Here is a 21,561-nt window from a genome sequence, read left to right on the forward strand (position 1 = left end):
TGCCTGGGCACATGAGCCCCATCAGCACTCCTGTGGCTGAGCTGCTGCTTGCACCGATAGGATTTGGAGGGCAGCCTGCATGCAAGAAGAGAAAGCCACCAAAAAGAGAGGGACACCCAGCAGACAGCTTGTCCCAGTGAGAATCCCCATGCTCAGTCCAGCTTGGGGAACCTTGAGTCCAGGCTGTCACCTCAGGACCACTGCCATCAGAGATGGTCTGCAAGGGGCCCGCTCAGAGAGAAGAAGGGAGGCTGAGAGATTGTTTCCCTTCTCTGTATTAAACCTGTCTGGTTTAATACTTGTTCACATTGGTGAGTCAGTTATGTCTGAGCTGGCATTTGTTCCTGGAAAAAAACAAAAATAAAAGAACGACTTGAAATGAAGAAAGAGGGAAACAAACATCCTTTAAAAAGCCCCTTTGGCTTAAAAGGAGGAAAGACTAATCAGGCAGATGTCTCCTGTGGCCCAGCTGCTCAACAGCTCCCAGCTCTGCGCAGGAGCCCCCCAGAGCACCACTCTGCCTCCAATTGGTGTTCTTCTTCCTTGCATCCTGCCAGGAAAAACTGCTGAGAGGAAACGTTCTATGGCCAAAAGCTGTCTTTCCTTCTCCCTGGACTCCCTCACACTCTCCAGCCATTCCCTGGCCAAAACCAAGAGCTCTCTCCACATCCCCATGACTCTTAGTCATCTCCAGCACCGTCAGCCGTGCTCTCATCTCCTGGCCCCAAGACCTTGTCTTGCTGGTGCCTCTCTAACTGCCCCCTTTGGAGAAGCCCCATTCCCTGCAGTTTGTGGTGTGGGAGTGTGCAGGGTGTCCCTGCTGCCTGGCACTCTGGCACTGCAAGTGCAGATTCAACAGCCACCTCTGTGTATTTTGGAGCAGCATTTCTCTTTCTGCCCACGCCGGTGTCCTGGTCACCTCCCTGCTGCCGGGGCTGCAGCTGGGAGCAGTTGGCACAGCCCCCCCTGGCTGGACCTTCCTCCCCTGTGCTTCCTTCCCAGCACTGTCAGGTGGTGGCTGTCACTTCCCACCCCAAAGCTGCTGTGAACAGCCTTGAACTTCTGCTGCAGCATGAGATTATCCAGAGACAGAGCAGAGAGCAAGGGGCACCTGTGTCTGACTGGACCTGCTGATCCTGTTGACTTGAGTCAACAGGAGAACTGGTTGGCCTCAAGGCTGCCTTCACCCCTGTCTTGGAAGGGTCACAGTCTAATGGAGGGTTAACGAAGTGTCTAATTTACTAATTACTAACACTGCTAATTAGCTTACTAACTGCCTAATTACTGATTGAAAGTGCCTGCCAGGATCTCAGTTACAAAAGAGCTTCAAGCAAGCTCCCCACCAGTGAAGCAGCAAGGCTGGGTGGGATGGGCTCTGGAGGAGGAAGGATCTTTGCTTGAGCCCTGGGACTGCCTGGTGGTGACAGAGTTGCTGTGAGCTCCAGGGTTGGAGGTGCTGAGAGGGCTTTTCTCACCTGGGAGCTGCTCCAGGCTGAATTGCATTTGTGCACCTGTTGTGAGGGAGTCTGCCATGTTCTGTGGAGGTCCTCAGGTCCTAAAGCCAGCAAGAGCCACTGGGCCTGAGGTAAAATGTGTCCTGCTGAGGTAAAATGGAGTCCACTGCCCTCAAGGCAGGTCCCAGTCAGGTGCTTTGTGTCCCCATGCAAGTGGAAAGGATGTAGGAGTCCCTGTGTTTTGGGGTGGCAGTAGCCAGAGCACATGGGGATTGTCCCGAACCCCAGCACAGTGCAGTGGTCCCTGTCAGCCCTGGGGACTGGAGTGGGGTTGGGCCCTTTCCTGAGGCTAGAGGTGACCCCAAACAGCAGGGGGTCCCTGCAGTGGGGTGCGTGTATGGCCCCACCTCTGCCACGGGGGTGTGACACTGGTGACGTATCAAAGCATTGCCTGCTTTTTTTTTTTCCCCCTCCTGTTTCAAAAACAAACAAAATAGGGAATTTGTTAACTTGTGGTCAACTCAGAAAGGAGAAGCTCCTGCCAAGGGAGTGCTGGGGACGGTGCCCACAAGGAGAGGCACCCACTGCTCGAGAAGATCCTTCAGCTGCGTCCCCCCTCCACGCTGGGGACACCACGGTCCCTGGGGACATGTGTCCTGCTCTCCTCCTGCTGCTCAGCACAGCTGGCTTCTGGCATGGTAGGTACCCTGACTCACAAAGCCCCCCAGTGCCTCCATGTCACTCCAGGGGTGTTTTGGGATGTGGTGAGGATTTCCCGGGTGTCTGGTGCGAGTGCTCCATCCCTCCTCAGGTGAGGAGTCATGACAACCTTGGTGGGGGTGGAGCAGTGCTGAGGCTGGGGTAACAGGTTCCCAGCTCCTGGAGGTGGAGGATGAAGTTGGGCTCCCAGTGGTGTCTCCCAGGAGGCTGCTGTGGGTTGGGACAGTCCCTGTTTCCAGAGGCTGCTGCATGAAGCAGCCACTGCTGTGGGCAGGTTTAAGGAGCCTCAGCACAGGTAGGGAGAACACGTCTGCTCTGTGGCACACAGTGTGGTACTTAGTGCAGACTTGGTTGTAGCAGCTTTCTGGAGGCCATCCAGGGCTGGCTGCAATTACAGAGGGAAGGCAGTGGTGGAAAGAGGGTGTGTTGCTGGTCTGTGTTGCCTCTGGAGCCCAGCTGTGCTGAGGGCTTGCCCTTGGCTGCCTGCAGCACTGCCAGGGTAAGGCCAAGGAGGATGGAAAGGTGCACGTAGCATAGGAAGAGCCTTGGCAGTGGGGAGATGGGAAAGGGAAACTTCTCTCTCTTTGGGTCTGGAAAGGGTATAGGATGAAGGAACGGTTCAGCAGAAAGTGTGTCCTGAGGAAAGCTGTCTCTGAAATAACCCTTTGCTTAAACAGGGCAAGAGCTGGAGGTGCTTGGTCTGCAGGTGAAAGAGTCAGAAAAATTGGTACCTCCCAAAGCACCTCATGCCCAGCTGGAGTGTCTGAGGATTGCTGATTTCTGGTGGTGCTGGCATGCACAGCAGGGGTGCAGGGCCAGGACATGATGGAAACAGAAGTCAGGCAGCCGAGAAGGGAAAGGTGAACACATCTGTTTTTTGAGGCTGTGGAGGTGGTCAAGACGTAATAACCCATCAACCTCAAAAGTCACTAAGCCTGTTTTGAGGTTTACAACCAATCAGATGGAAACCAGTATTACTAATCTTGCATTTTGAAGTGCTGGCAGCCTCTCAGGTCCACTGTCCTTCATTTTCCTTTTGAGCTTGCTTGGGGAGACAAGGAGACTGTGGTGTGAGGTCCTCCCTGGAACGGGCAACCTGGAGGGAAAGAATTCAGCATGTAACAGGGAGGCAGTGTATCCCTCTTGAGCCACTGCAGTGCCCATATTTTCAGCCCAGGAAATTTACATCCCTCTCACTGTTGCACTGCACGTTGTTGCAGTTCAAGTCCTGTCTTCAACATGCTGAGCAGGCTTTTTCCAGATCTGCTGTGCTGGGAACTGAGTTGTGAAGGCTGCAGGGTTTTTAATTTTTTTAATTTCTGAAGTGTTTTTTTAAGGTTATAGGAACTAGACAGGTCTGATACACATTTGTGAGAGATCATAACAATAAGCTGTCAGGATCTCTCCAAAGGTTTCTTGAGACAGTGGGAAATGCAGGTCACCAGCTGTGACATCTTCATCAGGAACTGTCTGCCATGGCAGGCTGTTGGACACACATCTGTGTGAGTACCAGCACTGTTGGCCATCTGCAGCACAAAGCTGCATCATTCCAAGGTTCTCCACAGTAATAGGCTCAAGCTGGAGTCAGAGCCTGACTTCCTTCTCCTACCTCTTGGATTTCAAATGCATCTTCTGAGAGTACCCAGGGCTGATGTGGTGGGACTATTGTGATCTGGGCTCTTGCTGAGCGAGTGTAAGGGGCCGAAATCCTGGATTCAGATCAAGCAGAGAAAAGATTTTGCACCTGATCATCTCACATCTGTGTTATTGGTCATCTCGAGAGGTCTTCCCAGGGTTTTTGGTTTCTTTTCATTTTCTTTGATGATCTAAACCTCTGAGGTAGAAAACCCAAGCAGAGCTGTGATGAGCACACTTTCCTTCTCCCCTGGCCCCCCAGATACTGTAGGTCAGTCTGGTGAAGGGGTCCTTAAAAACCAAATTTTCCTTGCCATCTTTGAGGGTGGGACAGGGGGAGCTCAGCTCTTGTATGGGTCCCTCTCAAGGCCAGACCTTAGGCTAGTGATTCCTCAGGACGAACTCAAGATCCTGATGACTGGATTCCTTGGTAAAATCTTGAGCATTTCTGTCTTACCAGCCTTCACTTCTTCTTCACCAAACCCTCAGCAGAGGGAAGCAATGTTTTGGCTGACATGGGAGAGGCAGGGACAGAGTCTGTGGCTGTAAGGAGAGGTCAGGGTTACACAACCCGAGTGTGGCAAAACCTTTGGCCACACTCTGCTGTTACTGGCAGTGCTGCAGAAGCTGCTGGAGAGCAGCAGAGAGACATCCCTGGGCTTCGTGCAAGATTGCACACTGGTCAGCAGGGAGAGAGCCTCCCCAGCAGCCCTGCTTCCCCATTCTGGAAAAGGTCCTGCTGGTTTGACTCATCCCCCAGCACACATGAAGGAGTGGGTGCTTGGGTGATGTTCACCTCACCTTGTCCTGCATTTACTGTCTCTGCTTTGTCTGTCCTCACTCCACCTGTGCTGGTGGTTGTGTTGTTGATGGGAGTCTTCAGTGACAGCCTGAAGGTTTCATCCTCAGTATTCAGGAGAGCACCTACCCAGAGCCTTTTCTGACCACAGCATCTCAGTAGTAAGTGTAAGTTGATGACAACAAGGATGCAGAGTGATATGACTCTTGTTTGTTTTGGGTTTTCCTGCTGCGGGCAAACCAAGGATCAGTTACAACACAGTCTTTCCCTGAACCACTTTGAAAGCAGCTGTGAGTCAAAGAGCTTGGCTCTGCATGAAATGGTGCTGAAGCCCTGGATGCGGAGGGATAGCCAAAGCGGAGAGTAGCTGAGGGAAAAGGATCCACTGACAGAGAATTAAAGCAACAGAAATGTCGAGTCCCAGTAGAAATCACAGCTTAGCAAAAAGGGGAGGAATGTTGTGCCACAGATATGTGGAAAATGTGGCTTTGCAAATGATTCTGGGATATGTTTTCCTCCACTCTGGAAATAAATGAGGCTTTTCCTCTTTCCACAGGTAGATAAAAACATCACAAAAAAAAAAAAAAAAGGAGGAGGAGGGAGATGAAATGTCAAATATTCCATCCTCTGAAGATCCTTGTCCTCTGCTTCTTCCCAGAGGACCAGTGAGTTTAATCCAGACCTTGTCTGAGTTTCCCCGTGACAACTGTGTCACTGTCACACACCAGCAATGCTCTCCAGGGCCTTAAGTCTTATATTTTCAACCCTTTGTTGCATGGAGGGAAACATCAGCCCCAGACAGCTTAAATGATGTTTTTGGGGCTCTGATGTGTGAGCTCTGGGTGTTACAGCCCTGAGCACAGCTGGTAGCACAGGACACACTTTTGTACCTTGGCTATCATAGTCTTCCTCACCAAATGAGCTGTGAGCAGGGATGGAGGAGGATGGGGGTGTGCTTCTGCTGGCTGTTACAGGGGCAGTGTCCATGGCAGGAGGATCATTGCCTGCAGTGATCTCTACAAAGAGCAATGAGTTGATAAATTCCACACTACCTTTATGCCTAGTGTAATTTGAACCAGGGTGTATGTCCCTTTAAGATGAGAGGACGGGTTAGCAACTGGGAAGGAAAGCAGAAGTGGGAGAATAGCCCTGGATAGGGGCTGGAGGAGGATGCAGAGCCCCCCGAGCACAGATAGCCATTTGCAATGTGTTTCCTGTCCTCCCTGAAGGCCTGGCGTGGGGGTGGCAGCACCACTTCTTCCCTGGCCCCACGACACTGATTCATTTCACGCTTCCCCCCACCCTAAATATAGGTGGTGACTCAAAGAACTCGCTGACATGGCAAAACAAGGAAAAATATTTCCTTCTGGCAGAGGGCTGGAGTAGGACCCTGGTTCCCCTTTATTCAGCCAGCAGAGAAACCATCTTCAAAGTGGAGTTGGCATCAGAAGTCCAGCTGGTTGTGACGCTGGTGTCCGCAGGACTGCTGTGCTCCATGAACAACTGCAGCCATGGGCTTTCCTCAGCTGTTTAGCTTTCCTGTGCCTCAGTTTCCTCTCCCCAATATGAATAATAATGCTGACTCACTTCATAATGTTTTGATGGTATCTGTGAGGAGAATGCTGTGTGTGATTCCATGATGCACATAAGGAGACATCCTTCAAAATCCAGCACTTGGTGACAAAAAGCCAGTCTTCCCAAAGTACATGCACTGATCTCCCACTCTGCAGATCTGCTCTGGCTCATCACAACATCACTGCAGCAGAGATCCCCATCCACCAAACTTGACTTAAACTCCAGCAAATGGTGCTATGGGCTAAGCTAGTTCATAGGGCAGCTCCAGCTCTACCACAAAAGGAAAACTGTTGCAAGAAGAGGCAAAACCCAACAAGAACAATTTCCAAGCTAACATCTTCCCTAATCAGCTCCAGATGATTATTTTTCCTGCCCCAGAGCTCTGAATGTTCACATGGCAGGAAAGGGGGAAGAGCAGAGGGGTGGTGTTTCTTCCCTGAAATTCGTTCCTTGGAGTATCAGGCCATACTGGTCAGGTGGGAGAGAGAATGGGTGGAGTGATGTGAGCCAAAAAGCCAGTCTGAATGGCAAGCTTAGCCTTTTTCTCATGCTGAGATACTCTGTGCTCAGCAGTGTGAACTCCTCTTTAGGGATCATTTTTGCATCCTCACTCTCTCTTTCCCTTGCAGGCTCAGCATCCCCAGTGATCAGCCCTGACCTCTCTGCTCTGGTTGTCAACACGGGTGATCCAGTCATCCTGCGCTGCTCAGGAGAGTCTGAAGTTGAATGGATTAACCAAAGGAATGCATTCAGTAACCACACCATCAGCACACTCAGCATTCCCAAGGCCACTTACAAGAACACTGGCACCTATAGTTGTGCTCATGTCAACAGCAGTGACAAGGGCATTGCAGCTGTCCACCTGTTTGTGAGAGGTAACCATGCTTCTCTCTTCCCACATCCAGAACAGCCTCCTTCCAGGGAGCACAGCCTTTACACAGGTCCTTTCCACAGCTCTGGCTGTGTGTGTGTTTAGAGAGCAGTGTAGGCTCCTGGCGGGGCAGTGGCTCACCCACAGCCATGTAAGTCCACACAAAATGGGGCCCATGGCTGAAGCACTGGGTTGAGCTGCATCTCATGCATATTTGGGAATGTCCTGGATCTCTCCCTCTATCTACTGTGGCTTTCCTTCCTGAAAAAACAGGGATAAAAGTCTGTTCAGTGTTGTAATGAGCTGTGAGATCTGCAAATCAGAGAACTATGTAGCCAGCACCTCAGACAAGGGAGAGAGTCACATGGATCACATCCTCACAACATGACCTGAACTGAAAATATTATTTTATCCCAGAAGAATTTTATGCTGTGGTGGCTCCACCACTTGACTTCATCCCTTCCCTTGTACCAGAAGTTCTGTCCTGGGCAGGGAAGCTGGAGGTGTGATAAATAAAACTAACACCATGGTGAAAAGTTTAATTAGAGGTAAGCATACTTCTCAGCCTCTCCTGTCTATGTACATTTGTGAGCTGATTGCTGTGACCTCCTCAAATGGCTTAGCTGGAATTGGGCTTGTCGTGTGAGTGTTTGGAGGCTGAGTCAGGCAGGCGTTGAGCAGAGCTGCCCCAGCATCAAACTCCCACTGGGAAGCAATGCTGGAGACCTGCCTTGTCTGGAATGTGTTTCTGAGCTTCGATGCGTTTTCTGATCCCGTTCTCAAGCCTATCTTGTCTCCCCCACAGATCCCGATAATGTGTGGTACACCCCGGAATTCCGGGTCCTTGGGGCTGAAGGCAGCAATGTTGATCTCCCCTGTCTCATCACGGCCCCTGAGTATGGATCCAACGTGACTCTGATAATGGATGATGCCTCTCCTCTCCCACCTGGGACCAACTACTCTTTCAGTACTGAGAGAGGAATAAGACTGTACAATGTGCAAAGCAAGCATAAGGGTTATTACCGATGCCAAGCAGAGATAAATGGAAAAGTAAAGAAATCACCAAGAATAAGACTGGTTATGGAAGAAGGTAAAGGATTGGGGTTGTTGCTGTCCTCAGGGCCACCAATAGCTAAGCTGGCTACAGTAGATACTTAAAGAAAAGCTCCTTACTGGTGGCAGGAAAGACCTTCTGAACCTGCAGTTTCTAAAGTGTTTACTGGAGGCCAAATTCCATCAGCCTCTGGCAAATTGGTTCCTTCAGTTGGGTTTCCATGGGTTCAGCAGTCTTCAAATCTTTGCAGGCACTATCACAGACCAGAGAAAAATGTCCACCAATCTCTCCAATGTTCTACGAGTCCTCAGGCCTTGATGTTCCATCTGTAACCACGGCAGAAGCTTCCCCTTCCCTTCCAACCCATGGTGCTGACTGCTGTGTTCCCCCCACCTGTACTGCTCCCCACAGACACAAGCACAAAAGGGATCACCGGGGAAGGAGAAGGCTGGGGGTAAAGAGATTAAAGAGAATGGAAAGGAGAAGGTAGAATCATAAAGCAGAATCTTAGAATAGTTTGGGTGGGAAGAGACCTTAAAAATCATCTCATCCCAAACTCACTGCCATGGGCAGTGATGCCACCCACTAGATCAGGTTGCTCAGGGCCCCATCCAACCTGGCCTTGAACACTTCCAGAGATGGGACATCCACAATTTCTCTGGGCAACCTGTGCCAGTGCCTCACCATCCAAGGTAGCCAGGTCCTGGGGAGTGTCCAAAGTACATGGAATCACTGGACCAGCTGATGTTGAATCTTTCCCTGCTTGCCTTTCTGTAGCACTGAAGAAGCCTGTGTCGGTGGTGATGGACCCTACAGACCATGTGCGAATCGTGGGCGAACCTTTCCAGGTCACTTGCAGAGTAACTGCTCCTTCCTACAAGTATAACATCAGATGGGTGACTGCAGCAAAGAGGGTGAGTTGGGCAGCTTCAATGGGGTGTGGGGCTTTTCTGGAAACTGGGGGACACAGGGTCGTAAGAACTGCCCAGATCCACGTCACCTGCAGCAAAGCCATGGACTACCCAAGCTGTAGAAATCTGAAATCCTTTCCTTGGGATGACATCGTCAGGATCTTGCTGCAAGAGAGGAGGAGAATATGTTGTTTCAGCTGAGTTCATTGGACAGGAGCCACAGTACCTTTTAAGGCAACATTTCTCCACCCAGCCCTGCCAGGGCTTATAAACCAGCAAACGTGTTCAGGACACACAATTCTCCAGAGAAAAGACACGGGTGAAAAAAGGGAATGCGTTTCAAAATCTCTGCTGACTTTTAACTTGCTAGATGGTTAGATAAGGTTTGCCAGAAGTCCTTATTGTGTCTGATGTCTTTATTAAGGAGTTGAAATAACACGCAAGGACTGTTTGGATCACAGAGTGTAAGGCCAAGTTGCAGTCAGAAGGCTGACAATAGCTATAGCCTAACTGCTGTGGAATATCTGCTCTGGATACTTAGGTTTAATATACCTCTGGATCTCCACACAGTTTGCTCTGAGTGATGTACTCTCTAGCCCAGAACAAGAGTGGGTGTGCATGCTTGTCTTAAATGTTCAGTTCATCCTCTGCCCTTCCAATGTCTGATGTTCCCTCTCTGCCTGACAGGTTGTGAGGAGTAAAAACCTTGACTTTGGAAATGGTAATTACTTCATCAATGACACCCTGTCTGTTCCAGCTGTGACCATGGAAGATGCTGGGAAATACATCTGTATAGCTAACAATTCAGTAGGATTCAGGAATGCCTCAGCAGTGCTTCAGGTGGTAGGTGAGTGCTTCCCCAGAAGACCACGGACACTGAATCACACCTAGCCTTGAGTATTTGCTGCTTCTGCCTCCATCCTGTTCCTAGTTTTGTTGTTGGAAACATAATTCTCACTTGTGCCTGAAGGCTCATGTGACAAGCATGGAACTGCTAGGAAAGGAAATGGTGCTCCTTTCACATCTTGAGGAGCAGGAGGACATGTTTTGGGTTCTGAATGAAAAATTGAAGTGCTCTTTTCAGTCTCTGTGAGTTTATAAAAAGCTTTAAAACAATAAACAGAGAATGAGGCAAGCTTGTGCTGAAGACCAGGAAAGGCTTAGAAGGAAGGGCAAGCCATATGAGCAAAGTATGGATCTTTGTCACTTCCAGTCACAGATCCACATAAGACGATTCAGGTCTGTTATACACTTGTTTGTATCTCAAGATGGAAAATTCATCCTCACAGTTTGTAGGCTGGGGTTTGCTGATCCAAAGCTGCTGCATACCATGGCTCAGAAAGAGGGCTTGGAATGAGTAGTTTCCAAGTGGGAAGCCAGGACTTTAGCTAAAAGGGCCTGTCTTTTATGAACAATTAGGAGACACCGTTTTAGCCTCATCACTTCTTAGGATACAGCATGTAAAACCTCTTTCCCCATGAGAGTTCATTAAGGTTTTCTAGCTCTCCTCAGGCAGTGTAAACTAGGCTGCCATGACAAAGAAGCAGTTTAAAAGTACTCCATTGGCAACATAACCTGTGTAGTGTCTCATTCCCTCCTGCAGCCTCTTAGCTGAGGCTGCCCATTCCAATAAAGATCTGTTTATGAAGCTGGTATAAGCTTGTTCCAGGTCTCTGGATGTGCCTGCTGATGTTCATGCTCTTCTCCACCCTGCAGAGAGAGGTTATGTGTTCCTGACCCCAGGGGACACCACCAGCCAGGAGGTTGCTTTGGGAGAGAGTCTGAATCTGCAGGTCCACATTAAAGCTTACCCAAAACTTCTCCACTGGGCCTGGGAACACATAAACCCCCTGAAGAACTCTGAGAGGACCATATTCAAGGGCCAAATGATCTCTGGAAACAACTGGTATGTGCTCCTTGTCTTCTACACTGGCTATGGCATGTTTCTAACAGTGCTTTCCTTGAGACAGGCAGGCCCCATTCTACAGAAAACTATCAGGTTTTGAAGAGGGGAACTGTTCTACATTTCTGTCTTCTCTTTTCAGTATCATTAGCAAACCACACTGAGGAGGTATGATCAGGTCAAGGAGGACACCACCCTTCTCTAACTTGGCAGCCTTCTCTTTAGAAAACCTTGTGGAAGTCAGTATCACATTTGTGATCCGGTTGTTCAAGTCTGCACTCTCCTTGCAGGAAGAAATTGCAGAGGTGGATGATCAGTACAGAAAACTTTAATTCCCTCACTGCTCCTTGGACCTGTCCCATGCTCTGAGGTCTGGAGAGTGTGTACTGAGTGACACCGTAGACCCATGTCTAGAGAAGGCAGAAGCATCATTATGTGGATATGATCTAACAGAGGGCACAGGCTTGGCTTTTTCAAAGCCTCCGGCCAACTGAGACCAAAAGGAGACTGAGAGAAAATCATTCCATTTGTTGGGGCGTTTGGGCAATTCCCCTTTCATTTTCTTAGAAACCAAAAATAATCCACAAGAGGAAGTGTGCCACTTAGCAAGGGTGATAGCTTTAGGGTGAACGCTCTCATGGGGGGCTGAGAAATGGGCTGAGAGCAGAGGGGAGCGGGCACTAAGGGAGCATGACTTCATGGAATAACTCATTCTGCCAAAGGCAGGAGGACAGGCATCCCCTGGCCCTTCAAAAGCAATGATTTGCATGTTAAATTATTTCTGAGCATTCACCCACCTGTAGCCTTTCAGAAGTGCTGAAGTGCACTTGATGGCAAAAAAAATTTCCTCTAAGGAAGGTCAGACCCTCCCTGCTTCCCCCAAAGAAGGAAACAGCAGGCTCCCTCATGGGCTGGGGTTAATGCTGTAAGTGTTCACTGCTCCAGAACACAGGAAGCAGCAGCATCTCACTGAGCACAGCCTGTGTATTCTTCACTGTTTTTGCTCTCTCTTGGTGAGCAGGTACAACAACACGCTCTTCCTGAACCGCCTGCAGGAGGGAGAGGGAGGGCTCTACACATTTCATGCCCTCAACAATGAAACCAGTGCATCAGTTACCTTCAGTATCTCTCTGAAATGTAAGTGCTTGCCCATTCTTTTGCCCTGCTTGCCCCTGGGGCTGCTTCCCAGCTGGAAGCAAATTGAGTGAGGTACCAGGGTGCTTCCAGCTCAGCACCCACGGGACACACAGCCCCAGCCCAAACCTGACAATGAGTAGCACAGGGGTTGCTGCTTTTTTATTGTTGCACACATGGAAAGTGAACCAGAGTATGGGGAATGTACTCTTCCTCTGGTCACAGCAGTCACTGCTTATGTGACTTCCCCAACAGCTTCTCCATCGGTCTGCAAAATCAAGGTGCCAGCCAATGACTCCAGCATCCTTCAGTGCTTGGCCCTTGGCTACCCTGCCCCACGCATTGAGTGGTACCAGTGCCCCGTGCACTCTGACAGGTAAGAAATGCCCAGGAGACTGAGCAGCTCCAAGGTGGGCACTTGCCCTTGCCATGCTGGCGTTTGCTGAGCACCACCACATGTGTAACAGCAGTAGGGATGTTGCTCTGCTAAAAGAAGAGGTTCCTGGGGACTGCCTGAGTAAAGGGGGCACATTCCACTCCTGAAGTCTTGAGCTTGAAGAGATTGGCCACCAGTGATTCATGTTCTTCCCGTGGTTTTCTGAGGAGCATGTGGATTCCTTAGAGAAGTGCCCTGGTGTACACTGCCATAGAGCTACATCCTGACTGGTCCAGTCATCTTTCTGGGACCTTCAGAGCTCTGAGGCTCTGCAGAGCACAGGTTCATTGAGATACAGCATCATGGGAAGCTGCCTGGACACAGCTGTTGTGTCTCAGTACCAGCCCCACTGAAGGGACTGCTGGCAGTGCGCAGCTAAGGCTCTGTCTGTACAGGGCTGTGGTGTTCAGGGAGAGGAATTTAGCTGGGCAGAGAGCAGTGTGTCTTAGAGCTGCAACCCTAATTGCCTGTGTCTCCTCTCTGGTCTGACACAGGCAGTGATTCACCTGGGAGCTGCTGTGCTGCAGGGGAGCACTCATTCTCTCCTGCTCACTGTCTCTGCAGATACAATGAGGACTATAGATTGCTACGGAATGACTCCAGACCCCAGGTGGTGAGCATGCTGCCCTTCCAAGAGGTGGAGGTGGAGAGCAGCATCCCCTTCCAGGAGATGGATGCCAATTTCACCTTCTGCTGTGTGGCCATTAACGGAGAAGGCAACACTTCTGACATGTTTCACTCACTCACCATCACCAGTAAGATACAAACTGATAGCTTGGCACAGTGGGGGAGAATCTGGGGGCTTTGAGGGCCTGTTGACCTATATGTATATCCCCACTGTCTTGCAAGAGAGGTGGAATAGATTCCACAAGTGGAATCTATTCCCTCACAAGTGGTGGGAGGCTTTGGCATTTGCCAGTCCAAGGAGCCAAGTGGGAATTTCTGGCTGGGTTGTAGCCTGGAACCAAAGGCTCAGCCATGCCATGAACATCTTATAACTGCAGGACTTGGCTCCAGGGCACGGTGCAGCCAGCAGTTGCTTAGCCCACCAGTGTTGGGGTTGCATCTTTTGATGGGACTGTTCTTGTTGCACAAATCTTGGCCCCCAGACAGTCTGACCTGCACCTGGTGCTGTTTGTGTGGAAATTGGGGTGCACTGGGGGAACAATTGTGGCCTTAAGTTTGGCATCAAAAACTTCCCTCAGTTCCCAGTAGCTCCCAAAAGGGTGTCTCTGAGGCCAGTGCTGGGGTGTGTTGCATACAGGGGAAGCTGAAGTGATTAGCTGGGCAAAATGCTCCCAGAGGTGGGATTGAAATGGGACTGTTTCACTCATTCTTTTTTTCTTCCTCTTCCAGGAAGCATCATGGCCCCCCCCAACAAGCTCTTCAGCCCCATTCTCTCCACCTGCATAGGCGCACTGGTGCTGCTGCTCCTCCTACTCCTCTTCCTCCTCTACAAGTACAACCAGGTCAGATTCCCTGTTGCATAGCAAGGGTAGCAAGGGCTGTCCAGCCTCAGAGGCCACACAGCCTGCACTGGCAGGAATCATTCAGCTTGGAGGTACCAGGCAAGCTACCTCCCACACCTCCACTGCCTCCCAGCTTCCCCCAGGAGTTTCCTGCTGCAGGGCAAAGCTCATGCACCAAACCCAGTGTGTTAACACCTCTCCTGCCCTGGTCCCTCAGTCCTGTAGCCCAGAGGTCAGTGTGGTTATTGTTTGGTGTCAGACAAAGGTGCTCACTCTGTGCTGTCAGTTGCAGCTGGTTTTGCTTTGGTCACCATAAATCCATGGACTGAATTAAGGAAGAAAAAAAGTGGTTTGCAGTTTGCATTCACTTTTTATTCTCCTCACTGCTTTATAAAAGCTGTCTTTATGGGGAAACAGGATGATGTTAGGAGGAGTTTGTCTCCAGGAAGACTTGGTCACTATTTTTATATAAGAACTTGGCCCATTTTCTCTGCAAGACTCATTTTCAGAATTTGGATTCCTTCTCTGTTGTTTCCATAAACTGAACCAATCAGTAGCCACCTCTGCTTCATCAGTGGGTGAAAGTCACCTGGTTTTCAGCTCTCCCTTTTGGCACCCTTCCTTTGACAGCCTAACAAGGCTGCAAATTTTGCAGCAAAGTTCTGGTACTGCTTGTCAGACAATCCATCAGATCCCTCTCTCAGACAAGCATCTACAGCTTTGCAGGGAGAGCTGCCTTTGGCCAGTGGTCCAAAGACAGGGAGAACAGTCGATCAGTCTATAAGCACATATCTGAAAGAAATAGCTTTTAGGAAGGGCTTGCAAGCGCAAGAGAAACAGGACATGGTTATAAATAACATGGTTACCTATCTCAGCCATGAGCTCAAAAAGTTTCTCTGCTCCAGCACTGCCTTGCCTGCTTACTTCTGCCATGAGATTCTTAGAAAAGAGAAGAAATTTTTACTTCTCTTTCTCCATTTCTTTTTTTTTTTCCCCCTGGAAGGGAAGTGGGGCTGGGCCAGCTCCACCATTCTGCTGTGCTCAGCAACCAGGGTACCAAGGAAGGAGACACAGTGGGGACATCTCCCCCCGGCACCAGCTGGGCACTGGCAGCCGCTGCTCTGGTGGGATGTGCTGGCTCTCCCAGCTCTGCCGTTCCAAATGGAATGCTTTCAGTGGAAGAGGCAAGAGAACCTCCCTCAGTCATGAGTGATGGCCTGGGGGAACTTTGTAACAGCAAAGGGACCAGCCTGTCCAGACAAAGGCTCTCTCATTCAGTCCAGGTTCAAAGCAAGAGCTGTTTGCTGGGCTGAAATCTGTACCTTCCCTCTGTGCCTGCAGAGTGAGAGCTAGAGGGGGTGCTGGGGCTGGGGAACCCTCAGAACTGGAGGAACACTGAGTAACTGGAGCCTCTTCCTTACAGAAACCCAAGTACCAGGTGCGGTGGAAGATCATCGAGGCCTGTGAAGGGAATAACTACATATTTATTGATCCCACTCAGCTGCCATACAATGAAAAATGGGAGTTTCCCAGGAATAACCTCCAGTTTGGTAAGAAACCTTCTGTGCTGCTTGCCTGGGGGCGTGAAGCTCATCACAGAGCTGAAATGCTCCAAGGGTCAGAGCCAAAGCTCTGGGCAATACCCAAAGCTGCATCCAGGCATTAGAGCAGCATCCTTAACCAGGCCTGGCTGCCCTCTTCCCCACAGGGTGGCAAATGGTAGGGTGCAACCTCCTTCCATCTTCCATTGCTCCAAGGAAGGTTGTCAGGGTCCCATCCCTTCTCTTGCATATCAGGTCATTCCCAAGGCATAGAGCTGGTGAGGCATATTTGGAAATGGCCTTTTTCCCACCATTTTTGTTCACAGCAGAGTTCCCCATGGATGTTAGCCAGCTCCTGACTAAGGGATGTGTCATCTTCTCTGGGCCCAACAGGAATCCCCACCCACCAGACATCCTCCTCAAGGCTGTGTACAGGACAACTGCTCAATCTTTTTCTATAAAGCATCTTACAAGTACCTTTTTTTCTCTCTACAGGAAAAACTCTTGGAGCAGGAGCCTTTGGAAAAGTGGTAGAAGCCACTGCTATTGGGCTGGGCAAAGAAGATTCGGTCCTCAAAGTGGCTGTGAAGATGCTGAAGTGTAAGCACAGAGCAATTTGTTAAGGTTGAAATCCCCCAAGCCCTTTGGACAGGATGTAGTGTGTGTTCACAATGTGTTGGTGCCCCCAGGCTGCAACATCTACTTTTTAAAGATGTTTCTGTGACAAGTACCAGGTGCTGGAATCACAGTATTCCACACTGTCATTTTTGTGGACATGGGAGGCCAGAGGAACAGAAGACAAAGTTTCCTCTTTGAGTGTATCTCCTCCTTTTTTTTCAAATATCTGTCTACACGTTTTTCCATCCTCCCCCTTCATGTCTTGCTTGTCCCTCCCTCACTCCTTCACAAAGTCCTTCTCTCCCCTTGCAGCATCAGCAGACACAGATGAGCAGGAGGCTCTCATGTCTGAGCTGAAGATCATGAGTCACTTGGGACACCACAAGAACATTGTTAACCTGCTGGGAGCATGTACCTATGGAGGTAGGATCTGACAGCCCTGCTTCCCCCATGGCCCCCTACCATGGCCTGCTCCTCTGAGGCTCTTACCTGTCCTCACCTGTCACACCACAGAGCGAGCTGATGAGCTGATGAGCTCTTTGGGTTCTGCTGCCCACCCAGGGACAGAAATCCTCAGGACAGGTCACAGTAACACCACTTCTTAATGAATCCTTTCTGCTGCTCTCCCAGGCCCCATCCTTGTCATCACCGAGTACTGTCGCTATGGAGATCTGCTGAATTTCCTGAGGAAGAAGGCTGAATCCATAATTATCCAGGATTCTGCCCTGGATACCTCTTTAGACAGTGCTGCTGATTACAAAAACATTGACCTAGAGAAAAAATACATCCGCAGGTAAGAGCAGAGCTTGGGGGGCCACAGGGCTGAGCAACACAGGGCCTGGGTAGAAGTGTACAGAGCACTGTGTTGGGGACAGATCAAGGTCTGGGGACTGGCAGGATACCAGGCTGTAAAAGTCACTGGGGTTGCATGTGTTTAGACCTGGTTATAGTTCCGAGTTTTTTAAAGATTTTAACAGCAGTCATCGAACATCCCACAATAAATCCAGGTTTTTGTCCAGTCTGTCCTCTCACAATCTAGAACCAAAACTTTTGGGCTTCCTGCACTGTTGGGCACATGGTTTTGTAGGATGATGCTCCCCTTCAGCCAAGAGCTTAAAAATGGGGAGCAGTACTTGGAGCCCCATAACACAGGGCACCAGGGCGAGGTTTTTCTCTCCTTTCTGAATCAGCTCCAAACCTTTCCCTTTGCCCTTAAGCCTCTGGCTAAGTCACCTCCTGCAATCAGGGATGTGGTTTTTCCTCTCAGTGGATGTGGAGCAGACAGAAGGTACTGCTGGAGGGTGCTAATAGCCTGCACCCATCTCTGTTGTTTCTCATTCAGCGACAGTGGCTTTTCCAGCCAGGGTTTGGAAACATATGTTGAAATGAGGCCTGTGTCGTCGTCATCATCTTCAGTAGCATCAGATTCTGCGCAAGTCAGGGGTGAGTCAAAGGCTCATTTCTGAGATTTCATGGTTCCTTTCTTTTGGCCATCCCGTCTGGTTTAGCTCTGGGAACCACAACACACCACAGCTTGTGTTGCTCACCAGGTTTGCAGCAAGTCTAAATCTCTGCTTTTAATTTCAGGGAGAAGCTTGGAGGAGGAAGATGAAGCCAGGGAGGATCTCCGTCCCCTCAATCTCTCTGACCTGCTACAGTTCTCCAGCCAGGTGGCCCAGGGCATGGCATTCCTTGCATCAAAGAACGTGAGTGCCAAGAGGACAACTGCCTCAATGCTCTAACTGGGAAACACCAGTCCAGCCAAGCAGGAGCCAGCCACCCTGTCTGCAGAAGGCTTGGGATGTCTTTGGATGGGGTGGCCAAGCTCAAGCAAGCTGCTGCTGGAAATGGGCCTCTCTGCTCTGTTTGTTGGGTTCAAAGAGCCTGGGCCATGGTGACTGGTGTTCCCTCCACAGCCTTTGTCTCCCCCAGCCATCACAGACAGGCAGTGTTATGGGGGGAACCCAGGGCTGTGCATCATGCTAATCTCAACATTTTCTCCCCTGCTTTTACATGAGGTCAGGAATTTTGTTGTGAAGCTTTCTTGCTTTGGCAGCATCCCTGCTGCCCCGGGGACAAGGAACTGAAAGTGGCCGTTGAGCTGTCTGCCAGAGCTGGCTCAGAGAATCACCGTGTGACTGTTTCAGAGATGAGGACACAGTGTCAACAGCCCCTGGTTCTGAGCCTCCTCAACAGCCCCATGAGTGATTAAAGGACATGGCATGAAATGTCAGTGTCTTAACATTGCAAATTAAGTGCTTGCAAGAGAGCTCATATATTCTGTACGTGACATGGCGCCTCTGACAGGGGCTTTTCAAGCCCTGTCAAGTGTTCTCCTTGCTCCTACAAGTTTTGGTGACAGGCCTGGGCTGTAGGGAGTTATTTGAGACTGCTGGTGGCTGCTGCCTGGGTCTCAGTTGTGGGTTTTTTCTCCCCAGTGCATCCACCGTGACTTAGCAGCCAGGAACGTGCTCATATCAGATGGACGGGTAGCCAAGATCTGCGACTTCGGCCTGGCCCGGGACATCATGAATGACTCAAATTATGTTGTAAAAGGCAATGTAAGTGATTAAAATGGGCACAAGAGAAGGTACAATGGCAGGGTGGGGCTGGAAAGACAGGGTATAGCATAAGCTGCCAGCTTGTCCTAGCCTGCAGGACTCTCTGCTCTTCCAGGCCCGCCTGCCCGTGAAATGGATGGCCCCAGAGAGCATCTTTGACTGCATTTACACAGTGCAGAGCGATGTGTGGTCTTACGGCATCCTGCTCTGGGAGATCTTCTCCCTTGGTAAGAAAGAAGCAAGCTTGCAAACCTATTTTGTTTTCCACGGCTCACTACCGCCCTAATGTCTCTGCAAAAAAATTTCCAAAAAAGGAGGAAGGTTGACAAAAATCTAGGTTTATCAGGGCTATAAAACACTGTGTTATGCTTCCAGAGGGACCATTAAAAACAATGGATTCTGGATCATCTACTCTAACTTAGAACCCTCTGAGTAGCACCTGCTCAAGTGATGCTCCAGGCTTCCTCTTCCGATCCCTCAAGCCTGGAGTGTTAAAGGCTCTGTCTGAGAGCCACCTCTGCTTGTGTTACTGCCACAGGGAAAAGCCCATATCCTGGCATGGTGGTGAACAGCAAGTTCTACAGCATGGTGAAGCAGGGATACCAGATGGCCAGGCCCGACTTCGCTCCCTTGGAAATGTGAGTGGACAAGGGCTTGCTCACTACTGGGCTCTGACACACAGAGGGCTGCAGGGAAGAGCCTGGGGATCAGGCCCTCCAGCAGCACCATGAACCTGCTCTATCCCCGTCTGGCCCTGCAGGTACAGCATCATGCAGGCCTGCTGGAGCCTGGAGCCCACACGGAGACCGACCTTCGACCAGATCAGTTGCTTCATCCAGAAAGAACTGGAGGAGCATAAGGAGCAGGTGAGGACCTTTGGAGAAGAGAAGGGCAGAGATGTGCCTTCCCTCTACATGAATACAGCTCCTGGACAACTTTTGTGATGTCTCTTGCTGTTAGCTGATGGGAGCAGTGTAGTACTGGTAGGAAGTGCAAAGAAGCATCCAGATTTCCCCTTGCTGAAGGGTAAAGTCACTCCCCACCATGACCAAAGAGAGCTGGGCAAAGAAACGCGGCTGCTTGGCAGAAACCTCACCAGGGCAGTGCTACACTGCCAGCACAGCATCCTGCCCCCCTCCCCTGGCTTTGCTGTGCACTCCCTCGGGACTGGCTGTCCATAAAAGCACAGGCACACGCCTGCCCTGCCAGCTGGTCATGCCCTGTGGGCACCGCAGAGAGGGGCAGTGTGGAGTGAGCATCCCCAGCTGGTCACCCGCATGGAAACACCATCAAAGGGACCAGAACAACTTGGGGTGATGTGTTTTTTCCTTTTCTTTCAAGGACTACACCAACCTCCCCTCCACTGCTGAGGAAGACAGTGGCTGCGATACCTCTGGCTGCTGCGAGGAGTCCTGCGAGCAAGAGGAGAGTGGGCAGCCCCTCCTCAAGAGCAACAACTACCAGTTCTGTTAGCTGGGACCATGACCCTGGGGTTGATCCTTGTCCTGGCTCTGCAGAGCTCATGGTTCTGCTCTGCCCTAGGACCCAGATGCCTTCTGCTTTGGCCCTCTCTGTGCTTTCTGAAGTGTGAGTGTTACCGACTCTCTCACCAAAAGGAGAGTGAAGAAGTGACTAAAAACTACAACTCACCATGGGGTCCCTAAGGTCTTATCTTACCCTACCCATAGCATAGGTAGGATGGTAACAGGCTCTACAAGGTACACAGAGGTCCCCATTACCTGCCTCACTACTCCCCAGAAGAGGCTGTGGGAGTTTGGGTTTTGTAGGTTTTTTTTAAGTACCAGTCACAGCCAAGTAAATCACTGACCCCTTGTGTTTTATAAGCACATCTTGAAGTAAGTCCTGACACTGGAACTGCTCCACAAACCCTCTTTCGTGGTGGTCCTGCTCTCTTCCCTTTGTCAGTCTGACCCTGGATGGTGCAGAGTGAGTGTTTAGATATAGGTGAAGCTTTTACATAGCAATATGCATTAACCCCCACACTTCCTCATGAAATAGACCTCTCTGCAGCTGATGCTTCTGCAGGGAGTGTTTGGGTGAAGTGAACTATGGAGCCAATCCCAGGGTTATGTGAACTTGTGCCCCAGTAACAGGACAGAGGGGCAGCTCTTTCTCAGGTAAAATACAGCAAGAAACCAGTGCTCTTTCATGTGAGCACTGAACACAATCCCAATCCAGGAAAGAATGGCAGCTGAAACAGGTCTGAAAATTATCAACATAACACATATCCTACAGAACTTCTGAGTTACTGAACATGTAGCAATCACTGCCTTTGTTATGATTACAGACACACTCTCGTATGTAATTTCCTAAATGTATTTTTAATAGAACAGCTGAGGTGATTTTTCTTCATAAGCTAGGGCCTAATGCCCTTCAACTTACTTCTCAGCTAGCTCTTGCTCAGGGTTACTACAGCCCCAGCCACCCAGTCTGGTGTAGCTACCAGAAGTAGCTAAAGAACCTTCTCAGCTTCATCTGCTCGGTGGGTAAAGGATCCGTATTCCAGGTACAAGCACTGACAGGGCTCAGGCAAACTACACCAACTGCATTGCAGGTGGCCTTTGTCACACTGTGAGCAATTATACTGTGGACCATTTCTGATTATATTAAACCTGGTTTTATGCTAACACCAAGTGATTCATTCCTCCTTACTAAATGAAAAGCTAATGTAACTCTATCTGTCAGCATTATAAAAAAAATAAAATATTTAACAAAATGAGTCCCTTCCAGGGCTCTAAGGACTGTTCTCAGAGGGGAATGGCTCAGGGCATGGGTGATGCACTGACCTACCCACTCACCATGCAATTCTGCTCCAGCTCCTCATTACCAGTTTTCAAAATCACTCATTCTTGTATAATG

The 21,561-nt window shown here is 50.0% G+C and overlaps 1 protein-coding gene across 1 annotated transcript; it reads left to right on the forward strand.

Moving 5' to 3' along the window:
- The first annotated feature begins 1,958 nt into the window (after nt 1–1,958).
- CSF1R (colony stimulating factor 1 receptor) lies at nt 1,959–21,418 on the forward strand. The gene is made up of 21 exons (XM_032702925.1): nt 1,959–2,152; nt 6,813–7,058; nt 7,860–8,144; nt 8,886–9,022; nt 9,707–9,866; nt 10,736–10,925; nt 11,944–12,059; nt 12,312–12,432; nt 13,057–13,247; nt 13,849–13,961; nt 15,385–15,511; nt 15,998–16,102; nt 16,433–16,543; nt 16,751–16,913; nt 17,463–17,563; nt 17,708–17,826; nt 18,559–18,681; nt 18,797–18,908; nt 19,220–19,319; nt 19,442–19,547; nt 20,023–21,418. The coding sequence occupies exons 1-21, from the start codon at nt 2,104–2,106 to the stop codon at nt 20,152–20,154; spliced, it is 2,907 nt and encodes a 968-aa protein (XP_032558816.1). The 5' UTR covers nt 1,959–2,103; the 3' UTR covers nt 20,155–21,418.
- The last annotated feature ends 143 nt before the right edge of the window (nt 21,419–21,561 follow it).

Source organism: Chiroxiphia lanceolata, chromosome 15 (genome assembly GCF_009829145.1).
Source record: "Chiroxiphia lanceolata isolate bChiLan1 chromosome 15, bChiLan1.pri, whole genome shotgun sequence".
NCBI lineage: Eukaryota > Metazoa > Chordata > Aves > Passeriformes > Pipridae > Chiroxiphia > Chiroxiphia lanceolata.

What these genes read in the sequence shown, in the direction of transcription:
- CSF1R (XM_032702925.1), top strand. Translation starts at nt 2,104, where the DNA reads ATGTGTCCTGCTCTCCTCCTGCTGCTCAGCACAGCTGGCTTCTGGCAT. An exon ending in TCACTCACTCACCATCACCA is followed by an intron (nt 13,248 to 13,848) that starts GTAAGATACAAA and finishes TTCCTCTTCCAG; the next exon opens with GAAGCATCATGGCCCCCCCC. An exon ending in AGATTCTGCGCAAGTCAGGG is followed by an intron (nt 17,564 to 17,707) that starts GTGAGTCAAAGG and finishes TTTTAATTTCAG; the next exon opens with GGAGAAGCTTGGAGGAGGAA.